We start from the raw sequence: 12,902 nt of genomic DNA, 5'->3' as shown, positions 1-12,902 counted from the left end.
ATGCCCAGTGAGTCCCCGGCCTTCAGCAAGCCCCCGGACGCCGTGGGGCCACGGGGCAAGACGAACGGCTTCGGGAAGACGGCGGGCCGCATGGCGACCGCCCCAGCAGAGGGGGTCGCCGCCGCGGCGGAGAAGAAGCCGCCGCGTCTGCCCAAGTGTGCCCGCTGCCGCAACCACGGCTACTCCTCGCCGCTGAAGGGGCACAAGCGGTTCTGCATGTGGCGGGACTGCCAGTGCAAGAAGTGCAGCCTGATCGCCGAGCGACAGCGGGTGATGGCAGCGCAGGTGAGCCCCGCGGGGCGGCCCGCCGCCGACCCCGGCCGCCGCCTCGGCGGGTTCTGCCCGCCCGGAGCGGGGCGGAGTGGGCTGGGCTGTCCGTCCCGCCGGCGTGGTGCCGGCGGCGGGGTCGTTCCTCCGCGCCCCGGAGGGGTTTGGTGCCCGCCGCAGCCCGGCGGTCGGGGCGGCGGCGCGGTGCGGGGCGCCGAGGCAGGGCGGCCGCGGGGGGAGCCCGGCCCCGGGCGGGAGTTAACACCGCCGTCTGCCTAAATTAACGAGGCTTTTCGCCGCCTCTCTCTTACGTTAGGCGAGGGGCTGGTTTCTCTGGCAAAAAAGCAGGAGGTGCCCTGAAGGCGCCTAGGATTTTAAGTCACGCTGCGCCGGCGGCAGGGGCAGGCGGCAGGGGCCGGCGCGGGGCTGCCCACCTCCGAGCACGCCTGCCCGCCTCTCCGCCCGAAAATGGGCAGAGCCGCGGGCTGCCGGCCGCCCTGCAGGGCGCGGGTCGGGTTTAGCGCCGCCGGGGAGGAGGACTTCTAGTTAACCTGGAACGGCCGGCTTTCAGCTCGTTTTTTAACCGGGCAGTGCGTAATCTACCCAGACAATTGGTCGGCGAGAATGTTTTCCGCTGGCGGTTTCAGGTCCGGTGTATCTGCTTTTCCTGATGCTAGGTGGCTTTAGTTGAGTGCGTTCCTGAAGTGGCTGGTTTTTTAACAGCGTTGTTTCTGATTTTGCATAGAGCGGCTCTGTAAATAGCAGCGTAGCTCGGGTCATCGTAAATCCAAACGAGGACTCAGTGGTACTCGCTAAGAAACCAGGCTGCATCCAGTTCTGCGTACGAGTAACTTTGTCCGTTGGGTAGCCCCGCTGAAGTCACAACTCTTTGGCGATGTAAATGGCCGTTGTGTTAGTCCTTGTGATCCTTATCTCGAAAACTTCATTAAGAGGAGTCTTGGGAGCGTAATGGCTACTCGGTGCTTGAACTCTGTGAGTGGGGTTGCATGTACTCGTTCGTGCCAGTAGTCCCTTGCAGACAAATTAGTGGGAAGGCGTTAGGACTACTGGTGCAGGTATAGGCGGTGGTATCAGACCCACCGACCCAGTCTGCAACTAGTGTGCGCGCAGAGCTTTGTAATCCTGCATAAAATGAGCGTCCCGCTGACAGATTTTAAAAACCTTAGTAGCCCTGGATTAAATCCTTCCCCACTTTTTTCCTTCCCCACTTCCCCCACTGCAACTATTCAGTGCAGGTATACTAAATGTCCCCTGAAACCACGGGGAGCTTTCGTTCATTTAGATAATTTCTCTTTGTCTGCAGCGTGGCAGTCCAGAAGTTGTTGTTATGCCCAAGTTAATGTGCTTTCTCTGCCTGGTGAGAACCACTGAATAATAAACCTGGATCCCTTTGCTGCCTGCCTCGGGGGAGGGAACGTGAAATAGGGTATTCCCTGCACAAGTGTCCCCTTCTGCACAGACTCTTTTTCCTGCTGCCCGGCAGCTTCCGTTAGCCTCCTGGTAGCAGATTCTGGTCATGGTCCTCCTGGAGGTTTTCTCTTCCCTGCGTAGTACTTGAAAGTGGCTTTGAAAGCCTCCCTAACTAAACCTTATCTGTGTAGGAGTTATGCGTTGAAAGTCTGTCTTCCCCCCTTACAATATCTTTCTGCAGTAAGCGTCTTGGCGCTGGTGGAATTTTACGGTTCAAGGTTACGGGCTTGTGAAGTCAAAGTTACCCATGGTGGTTGCAAGTCTACCCTTCCTGTTTGGTATGTGTTTCTTGCAAGAGCTATTAATTTCTCTAATGGTATTATGCATCTGTATTAGAAGAATGTTGCTGTTGAACATGGAAATGGAGGGAAGATCCTGTCCAAGTTACTCAGGAGAATTTCCAGCAAGAGAAGCCCCTGAGCCCAGTCTGTAATCTAGGACAGATTTCCAAGGTTCAAATACAGATGCAAATCAGTCACCTGGCAAGTTGCAGGGTACGTAGCTGTAAGGCCCCCAGTGTCATATATACTGCCTGGACATGTATCACGACTTGGCATGGGTGGACAGCTGTGCAAAATTGATCTGCCAGTTCACATGAGGCAGGAGAGGTCCTCTGTATCTTCAGTAAGCAACAAATATGGTTTGTTTGCACCCGTGTCCAGACTGTGTAGTGCCTGTGGGCTTGGCCAGTGCTGGCTAGGCTTTGGAACATCACCAGTGTTGGGAAAGAAGTGGGGAGCTCCTGCTGCTCCAGGCCTGGCCAGCTACCTGCAATGTGTGTGTCACTGCCTGAGATGCTCACAGGGTAGTTCCCCGCATTTGCCGTGCTTCTTCCATGGTGGCTGTCTATGTACAGTGTACTGAAATTCCTTTGAAGGGCTAGATTTCCAGCAAAGAGCCAGAGAGGGAGACCAGCAGCCTTGGACAGAGGAGCAGAGCGCAGGTATAAGTCCTTTTGAAGAGCTGCTTTATATTGATGAAGAGGCACAGCAGGGCCCTGCAAGTAGGTTCATTTCTTATCCCCAGCAGCTGTGTATCAGCAGAGAGGAGGGTAGTGACTACACTTTTCACAGTAAGCTTTGCCCAAGAGCACCTGTCTTGGGTGAGTGTGGTCAGTTTTAATACATCTTCACGTGGCCTCATTGGAGGAAGATATATATGGCACCAGCATTTCATAGGTTTGTTCATATATGTTTGGACACAAAAAGGGGTTGGTTTTAAATAGCTTTATAACCTCCTTTATATCCTCCTCTACCCACTGGCTGGATTGTGACGTCAACACCATAGAGAGTACCAAGAGGAAAAAACAGCCTTGAGTTTGAGTCTTTTGTTGTTGCCATTATAGATTGTGCTCAAGCCAGAGAGCATGCCCTACATCTGTCTTCTTGTTCCTAGGTTGCGCTGAGAAGACAGCAAGCTCAGGAAGAGGAACTGGGAATCAGCCACCCGGTGCCCTTGCCCAGTTCCCCCGATACGTTTGTTAAGAGGAGCAGTGGTGGCAGCTCTTGTCTCTTGTTGGAAAGTGGCAGCCCTGTGCACTCGGTGAATACAGCCATGATGGCAGCTGGCACAACATCAGGTAAAGTGCTGGGAGAGCGATGCTCACTGCTGGGGGCGAGGGCTGACGTTGCTTACGACTGCCCGCTGTTGCACCTCTTCCCCTGCCTGCAGTGGCGGGGTTGTGGAGGGTCCCCTCTCCAGGAACGGCATTGCACTGTTGATGTGGTTAGCGAAAGGGAGGAACCCAAGGTCAGTCTTTCATATTTTAGTTGATTATTTCTACTTGAAAATCAAAAATTAATTTGGTATAGACTGGTGCTGTAATTGAATTCAGTAGGGTGTATGCCTGCAAGTACAGATTTGTGAGGTTTTCTCCTTTCTCCCAAAATATGTGCTTCTGCCACAGTCCTGGCAACTGCGTGTTGGCTGGCAGGGTATCTTCTTCAAAACCGGGGAGTTCTCAGCATTGTATAGGAGCCTAGTATGTAGGTAATATCACTGACCCCAGCAGCAGAGAGCTGCCCACTTTACATGTTTTTATGTGGTGGTACATCTGTTGTGTGTGGCCGGGTGTGATAACTACAAAAGAATGATGCAGTCCTTCCACTCCTCTGCACCTTACTGTATTGCACTAAGCCCTGGTAAACAACAAAAAACCCCACCAAACCAAAACTAAAAAAAATCAAACAGTATTTGTCTGCAGATTCAGTATAACCATGGCTAAGCACAACCGAGACTTAAAGGCATGGAAGTGAAGACTCTAGGCAACGTGCTTTTTTCCTATGCGGAGCTTGTGCCTGACAGATACAGCAATTAAATAAGTATAAAAATGAAACTAATGTAACTGACTTCTGTATAGACAGAAAAAAGAGAAGAGCAAACAAACATAGAGGAAAGGAAAAGGAAATTTCCTTCATTCTTAATCATCTGTGCTGATGTCAATAATACAGGTGAATATAATTCCAGCTTAAAAAGGTGCTTCTAAAGTGGACAATGCCTTGCATTAACTAATAAAAGGACAGCGCATAGGCGTATCTGTCAAACAACATCACTGTTTTGTGGGCCATTTAAAAGACTTGTCAGGTGGATTTGTTTCATCCATTGCAGACAGGCAGTTTCAGACCGATGTGGAGGAATTTCTTTGGGAAGCTTTTAGAAGAACTGGTTGATAAAACAATAAATAGCTTTTTATTAGTTTTTTTGTTTTCATTATTGCAGTCATGTTAGTGTCACCTTTGAATCGATGCAATTACTCCTTTCATATTTGGATTACTGCATGCTTTGTCTATAGACATGGAAAAAGCTGGCTGAAGATTAAAGTAGTATATTCAGTAATGTATAGAGATTGTGTGTAACTCAGGAGAACAAGAAAACCCTTGCTTATACAGAGAGGCCAAAAAATGAAATTGTCTTACTGGCAACAAAATTTGCATAAGCGTTACTTTTAATGTTTTTAAAATGTCAGTGGAGGTATTTAATTTATTAACCCCAGTTTAATAATCTCTTATTAATTGAATTAAATTGTGGTCTTTAGTGAAAAACATTCATTAAACAAGCTTAAGGCAATTCACGTGCTTGAATGAAGACTTTCATGAAAACATGAAAGTGTCTAATTTTAAAGTAATTTATTTGAAATTTTATGGTGAAAACAATTGTAAATGCTTTGCAGTCATCTTTCTTACAGTGGATTTTTCTTTGTGAGCAATTCAAATACATTGTTTCTCAAGCATTTTGCTAAATAACTGTGGGTGGGTGACAACATTTAAAATACATAGATTAATCTCCAGAGAGAAGATGTGATTCCAGCCAAGAATCAAGGCAGGGTCAGCTTTGTTCACCAGAAATGGAAGGATCTGGGAATGAATATGAAATCAGGTTCATAACTTTGTTTATAGGCTTCTAAGTAGCAACAGAAATTCATGCTTAGCTCAAAAGCGACTGCACTGCATAAAGTTCTGTCCCAAATAATTTTGGTAGGTTCATCTGTTGAAAGCAGAGTAAAGTACTCATGGGTATGGATTTAACACCACCAGTGACTGCGTGCTGGCTCTGAAGCTGCAGAAGGTGCTCTGCGTTCAGCCAGACCTGTAGGGTGGCTTCATCAGATGTCAGTGTACAGGCTTCACCCTGAAAAGTCTGATTTTTCAGTGAGGAACACTGCTTAAATATTATGATGCTTTCTCTTTTTAGCATATAAAGATTTTTTGTTAGATAAGGAACTGCCAGGTGTGATGTGACATTAAGTTCTTGGTTTAGGTATCGGGTTGTTTCAGGACCAGCTGCTCAAAGGATTCTTGCTGGTGTTTTACCATTTTACTGGTACCCTCAACTGCAAGCAAAATGAGAGACCCTGTTGGAGCAAGTGTCACAGTGCCTCAGTTTGGTAGGCTGAAATGCTGATTTTGCAAGACTTTACAGTAATCATTAAGGCAGGCAGAGAGAGTGAAACCCTTTGTGGCAGGGGAAGTCAGCAGCTCCCTGCAAGCCCCAGGGGAACCAGTGGCTCCTGGCAGCGCAGCGTGCCCTGTACGACACACGTTAGACTAGCCAAGAGGTGGTTTTGACAGTGGTAATTCTCTTCCTCCTGTAAGTTTTTGGCTTCACAAGAGCAATTCCTGTTTTGGACTCCCATCATGCAGGGCATTGTTTGCCAGCAGAGGAATAATGTGTGAAGGAGTCACACAAAGTGCCAGAGAGAGAGTCTTTCCTCGCTGTGTCTATTTTATCGGCAGATCAGAAATACTGTGACACCTGGAGAGGCCAGAAACAATTTTTCACATCCCTTCATGACATGCTGTTTTTGAAAAGGGGAGAAATGAATTAGCATGGTCATAGCATAGGGGTTTGTGCATTTACCATCTCAAGCTTGGAAACCGTGTTTACTTTGGATGGACCGTATCTTCCCCAATCAAAAGCAAACTGGGAATTTGCAGGTTAGTTGGAACTGAGCAGACTGTGGTCATAGGACATTAGCAGAGCCTCTTGCGAACAGGTTTTGTAGTTTCTGTGCATTTTCCCTCAAAAAGTTGTAGGTTGCTGAGAGCAAAGGCCATTTAATTGTACAGAGCAGCAAAAAGTCGTGATCCCAGGGCATCTGAGGTAATTGTCCTTACTTCTGTAGGGTAAGTACATCTTGTTAGATTAACTAGTGTGCAAAACTCAGGAAAAGACTATGGTGAGGCATTTAAAACGTGCCCTTCAGACACATTCAGTTTATAAAACCTGGGTTCTTCCCTCTTCTATGTCAGTTTGGTGCCTCGGCCATTTTAATATGTACAAGTCACCGTGGGGTGGGGAAGTGTGATCATGAAACACCTTTGAGAGAGTTGCTCACACAAAAGGAAGGAGACAGTGCATTTCACCTTTCCTCCCGTTTTATTTGGTCCTTGTCACAGACTAAGGGTAATGTTTGTCATTTGGTGAACGGGTTGGGGGGGCTGCAACATATATCACCTGATGACTGTAAAGTGCTGGAAAGCATCCCCTCTTTCTGCTGCTCTGTGCTCATGTTGGCCCAATTTAGAAGCATCCAGTATAGATGGGATTATTGTATGACTGTAAAGTGCTGGAAAGCATCCCCTCTTTCTGCTGCTCTGTGCTCATGTTGGCCCAATTTAGAAGCATCCAGTATAGATGGGATTATTGTATGGTGCTAAATGTCAGCTCCTGCTCCTGTGCTCTGCAGTGGTTGATTTCCCATTGGCTTTGCAATGACTATTAATAATGACATTGTTCAGGTGTCTTCCTAGTATCACTGGTTGACAAGTTAAACATCATTGTCAGCAACTGTGAGTAATAAGCTTGCACTTGTTATTTCCCTTTGCTACATTTATTATGCGTGACGGAAACAAAATAGTGTTCTTTTTACATTTCTCTAAGTGGGTGCTGCCTTAACTTTGGAACTCTTTGAGGAACAGATGGGTTTTTATCTGCTCATAAATACACACTGTCGTGGGGTCAGCAGTAATACTATGGCTAATGAATGGTATTGAGATCCCTGTGAACTTGCAGTGCCCTAGATGCCTCTGAAAACCCTACCTTGCCTTCTTTACTCTTCCTTTGCTTTTCTGGTGTTATCTTTTGCATTGACCTTTCCTACGGCACTGTGTTGTGATTTCAAAAATTGATGCCGTGAACTTGCAGATGTTGGTCTGCATAGGTAATGAGGTAAAAACCCAAGTTATTGTAATTGGAAGATACCATGGGCTGGTTTTAAAAAAAATGAGAAATTTTCTTTTTGAAAGAAAAGTCCATTTAAGTCTTCACAGTATAGTGTCATATGCTGTCATAATTTCAATTTTGTCAAAAAAGTCTAATTTTAGTCAACTGATGAGCATCAGGAGGAAGCTGCCATGGACATTTCACCATGAGAGTGCTTAAGCACTGGAACAGGTTGCCCAGAGGGGTTGGGGAGCCTCCATCCTTGGGGAGACTCAAAATTGAGCTGGATAGTGCCTGAGCAACATGATCTAACTGGGAAGCTGGCCCTGCTTTGAGCAGAGTTTGGGCCAGCTGGCCTCCAGAGGTCCTTTCCAAACTAAACTATTCTGTGAATCTATGAAATGCCCTCTTTTTTGTATTGACATTAAGTCAACATATTGAAATCTGAAATTCAGCCAGCCTCAATACTGATAACATTTGCAAGCCTGGGAAAGAAATCGTGACTCTTTTGACCTAAACCCATTCGATGACTAAATCCAAGATAGATTTCAACAGAAAACTAGCATCATGGGCGTTGGCAGGTGGCGGAGAAGATGGCTAGTTCAGGTGGCAGCAGCCTCAGCAGGGCTGAGCAGTAAGGAGAAGGAGGCATTAGCTGCTTTGCCTGCCAGTGCCACGGCTAACTTGATGGCTACATGTCCTCAGAGGTTTTGGTGGGTCTGCAGTGGTTACCAGTCCATCATCCTGCTCCTTCATTTTGGCTTTGTCTCCTTGTTACTTTCTAACGAGGATTTTCTCCTGCTGCACCCACTACTACTTCATCACCAGTTTTAGTTGCTGGCTGCTTCCTGGTCCTGCCAACTCTCCTTCAATACTGAGAGCCAAGCAGCGCCATCCACTGCTTCCTGGTGCTTTTCCCCAGCTTCTCCCACAGCCAGCAAATCTCCATTCAAAAGAAAAGTGTAGTTGAACATGATGTGTCTTCACTGGATTGTAACAGCTGGCAAAGAAGTAAGTTTTGCATCCTTCACCTGTGAATAACTTTCCATCCATAATCCTCTGGTTTTTCTCCAGTTCGTTACAGTTAAGATGAGAGAAAAAGAATCTCATTTGCATGTGTCTCTTGTAAGAGTTTGTGAACTGTGTTATCTCTCTTGCTTTGGCGTTATTTCCACAGCATGAGTTTGTCTTGGGAAGCAGTTGCTGGAGATGGTCTGTCTCTATGGTGTTTTTTGCAGTTGCTAAATCTCTTTCAAGCTGGACTAGGCAAATATTCAGGGAGTGTTTCGCTTTGAACAATCTTTCCTTTGTTTAGGATAAAACCTTCCCCTAACAGGCTTTTTTAATTTCTGACTACAACTATGCAATAAACAAAGCACTCTGCAGTATTTTTTTTTTTTTTCCTGCTTTGTAATTTTCAGTTCCTACTGAAATCATGTGTGTTTTGCTCGGAGTTGTTTAAAAAGGCATTGCTTGTGAAGCAAGGGGGGAGTTTCTGCCTGTCTCTGCTGCTTCGGTTTAGCTGTACTTGGAAAAGCTGCAAAGGAGTTTTGAGCATCTCATTATACAAGGACATAGATAAATCTGAAAGGATAGAGGGAAGGGTGACAAAAATGATGTATGACTTGTAGAAAAGGAGACTAAGGGTGGATATAACAGTCTATAAATATTTGAGAGGTAATAATATGGAGGAGGGGGAGGGATTATTTACAGTGCTTGAGACAGCATAACAAGGAGCAACGGCTTGAAACTAAAAAAGACAAAATTAAATTAGACAGTAGACACTTTTTCTCCTAACTAGAAGTGCAATTAGCAACGGAGTGACCTGCATAAGGACAAGGGGGTAAGTGAAGCATAATCAGGAGAGGTGTTTAAGAGTGTGTTAGATTACGATCTCAAGTGATTAATACAGGGGTAAACTCTGATCAATGTGCAGGTTAGACTAGATGACGGAAATCTCCTGCAGCTTTGTCATCTCCTATATGATTCATTGCCTCTGGCTATTGTTTGACTGTGTTAAATAAATCATAATGTTACAGGGTTCTGCATCCCTGATTAGATGTTTCCAGTTAATTCTCCAGTGCTGGAGCTTGCAAAGCTTGCCCTTTCTCTGCTCCTCCTTTCAAGCAATATTCGTTGTGGTCTTTGCAGCTTCCTGTGTGTGTGTGTGTGTGTGTGTGTGTAGGTGCCTGTGTTTTAACTCAGCTAATGTCTGAAGTGCCATACGTGTTTATTCATTGAGGAACAGACTCTGTCAAAAGTGTGGTGTTTCTGTTGTGTTGGTGAAACAGACAGAACTAGCTGTGATTTTCAGGGTTAAGTAGCTAAAGAAAAAGTTTTATTTTTCCTTTCAGGCTTTTAATGCTGTCTGAAGCTTCAGTGGAAGTGTAAAAATAAATAGTAGTGTAAAACGATTTGGAAAACCTCAGAGAAGTTTGCTTTTCTTTTTCTGTGCAAGTGGTACTGTGGGGCTTGCCCAGGGCTGACTTCACCAGAGGCAGGGGCTGGGCAGAGCTTTCTACAGTGTGTTGGGGAAGCAGAGGTGCCGGGGGACCAGCCGTGACCTACCCAGACCCAGTTACTTCAGGAGAGAAGGGCTGCTCAGCCCCAGGGCTTCTGTGACTGCCTTTTGACCAGAGGGCTGGAGGGGAAAACCCACAGGCAGCTCAACAGGTATTTCCATCCTTCTTTCAAGTTTCAGAAGAGCTTTTTTCCCCTAAAGAATTGAGATTTTTTTGTGTGTGCATTTTCCAAAATCTTTCACTGTAGGGCTTTCTGTGTTTGCAGCATCTCTCTGTCTGCCTTTTATCACACCAGGAGAGGTTTCCAGGCGTAGAGCTACAGGTTAGAGCAAGGTCCGTGCCGAGCAGCATTTGCTGTGTGCTGAACAGGCTTTACCGTGTACACTGTCCTCGCACCCGGGTGCTCGGGGTTTCTCTTCCCACTGAAGGCCAGTGGGGCTGGTGGGCAGCCCCGGTTGTTCTTTGTGCCTTGGGAGCTCTTCTTCTGTCACACTGGCATTTGCCTATGTGCATTCACGTTTAGACAGTTTTCTGTGCCAGCTTGTGCTTTCCATTTGTCATTATGAACACTGAGATGAGGAATGGAGCAGGAGCAGAAGATGTACTAAGAATTTTCTATCCATGGGCACATGATTACAGTATTTGCTGCTAACCCCTTGTTCCTTTCTGTGTCCTTGAAACAGTTACTATGGCTTATCTGAATGTGTGGGGGCTTTCTTTTCATTTTTACAAAAGATAAAAGTGGGGAGTGAAGGGAGTTGAGCGCCTTCTTAACTGAGCACTGGCATGTTTTCTTGCTTTTTCTATTTTTTATGTGCTTTCTTATACCTTGAAGACTGCTTTAATTTGCTTTATTTATCAACTAACTTCCTGATTCAGCCTGTTGGCCCCTTTTTGATTTTAAAGTAGACTTGTCACTTAATGACATGGGGACTAAAATGCAGTTTTGAAGGTTCTTTTATAGGAACACTTTTTCATATGCCTTTCTGATTCCCCCCTTTTTTTTTTCTTTTTCTGAACTTTTCTAAACTTTCTCCTTAGTTTGAGTACCTGCTAGCCTTAATCAGAGTTGTGAATACATCAGTTAGTTGAGTACAAACATTGTTCATGCACTTCTGTCCTATGTTTTCTTGAAGAGCTCGCAGAGAGTCAGTTAAGCACTGAGCTTGGATTCCCAGTTATTTTATGTCGTGTCCTCCCCCCCCCCCCCAATTCCTGTCTCTAGTCTCTATTCGTACTATTTCTATTGCTTACAGCATAGGCCACCATTTGCTGACTTGGATGCCTATAGTCATGGGCACAACTGAACCTCAGCTGATGTAAGCCACTGTAGTTCCAGTCACTGTGCATTTCTTTCTGTCAGCTGGGCAAGAACAAAATCCATTAGTGATCAGTTTGCATTTGCATGGAAGCAGATTTTGTGAGTGCAGATGTTGTTGCATCCATGCAACACTGGCGATCATGTACAAAAGTGATGCACATGCATGTGATTTTTGCTCACTTGCCCAGGCCCAGTGGGTGTCTACAATGGTTGTTTACCACTCCTGATATTAGTTTTTCCATCACGTATTAGGTAGACAGAGTGAAAAAAGCCCTCCTGTTATTTCTAGCTGGTCTTTTTTAGAAACCTTTTGGGCTTCTGTCATCATATAGCTTATAACCAAGCATGGACTCCAGCTAATTCCAACCATCGTCCTACTCCCTTTATTATTTTTAGTGTGAGCCATAATGATTTTATCCCAGTCATATTTCCTCCAAGGTCTCCTATCTCAGACACTTGTAAAGCCTTCCCTCCCTTCTGATGTTCTCTTTGATCTCTTGTTAATGACTTAAGTCCCTTTATGTTTAATCCACACCGAGTTTCTTTCTTCTCCTCTCAGTTTGTTTCTTTGCACCTGGAGGTGTCCGGGCTGTCTTCCATCACTGTCTAGAAGTCTAGTTTTCGTTCCTAATTTCCTTTCTCTTTTAAATTTCTTCCTCTATTTTTTTAAAGTTGGGTTGATTTTAACTTTTGCTCCCATTACACGCTTCAGTAGCATGTTGGATGTCTGATTGCAATGAGGTAAATGTTTGTAAATTCCTTTCTCAAATCAGGTATCATAAGATGAATAATAACCTGTATACATATATATGCACACATAGTAGTCATACTCCCAGCTGTTATACTGAAGATTGAAAATGGCACTTGTTTCTCGTGCTCTTAATTTTCTGAAGCACTAATTTTATTGGTCTTGATCCTGTTAGCTGTCATGCCTGCCTGCTAATAATTTTAGACATGTAAATAATCCTGCTGTCTCAATTCGGCATGAACAAGCATATGCTGGCACATTAAAATAGTGCGTAGCATCTTCACAGATTCAAAGCCACATTCAAAGATTTTGAGTGCTTTTTCTCTACTAAAGCCATTCTTTTTTGCCAATAAAAGTTTGAATACAATCACTATAGCTGTATTATAAAGACCAAAAGTGCAAGTAAGGAAGGAGCAAGCATTGCCCCCAGCTCACATAAAAAGGTCAACTACTCTGCTCTAGTTAGTGGCAGAAGATGTTGAAAGTGAAATTTGCTTATTGAAGACCTGAAGCTTGCATTAAGTGTGGGTATAAAAATCATTTTCTGTAGGTTTTATTTCTTCAGCTGTATTAGGAGGATTTTTAAGTTGCATGTTAAATGTTTGCAGCAGATCATTTTTATTAAGTGTATGCTAAATGTGGACAAAATGTGCCCTTCTCCAGTTCCACTGAAATCAGTGGTGGTATTTCAGCTCCTCTTAGCTGGAGCTGGTTTGGGGCTGTGTGTATGACTGGGAAACTCATTATGCCAAGCTGCAGTCTTCTGGCTGGGATTTCTCCCTCCTTGTCTTTTTTCTCCCAAATCACATTTTCCTTTGAAAAAAAATTGTTCTGTGTTAAGTTTAAAATTAACGAAACACACACACAGTTAAAAGTCATTTGAACCATTATG

General features: G+C 45.0%; 1 protein-coding gene across 1 annotated transcript in view; it reads left to right on the top strand.

Annotated features, from left to right (window-relative positions):
- Positions 1-12,902, top strand: part of DMRT1 (doublesex and mab-3 related transcription factor 1) — a 64,179-nt gene continuing 51,277 nt past the window's right edge. The window contains exons 1-2 of the mRNA XM_049796638.1: positions 1-285; positions 3,154-3,342. Of these exons, the coding sequence (XP_049652595.1) occupies positions 1-285; positions 3,154-3,342 (474 nt within the window). The remainder of the gene's footprint in view (positions 286-3,153; positions 3,343-12,902) is intronic.

This window comes from Accipiter gentilis, chromosome Z (assembly GCF_929443795.1).
Source record: "Accipiter gentilis chromosome Z, bAccGen1.1, whole genome shotgun sequence".
NCBI classification, from domain to species: domain Eukaryota; kingdom Metazoa; phylum Chordata; class Aves; order Accipitriformes; family Accipitridae; genus Astur; species Astur gentilis.
Note: the sequence above shows the minus strand (reverse complement) of the source record. Positions and strands in the feature narration are given on the sequence as shown.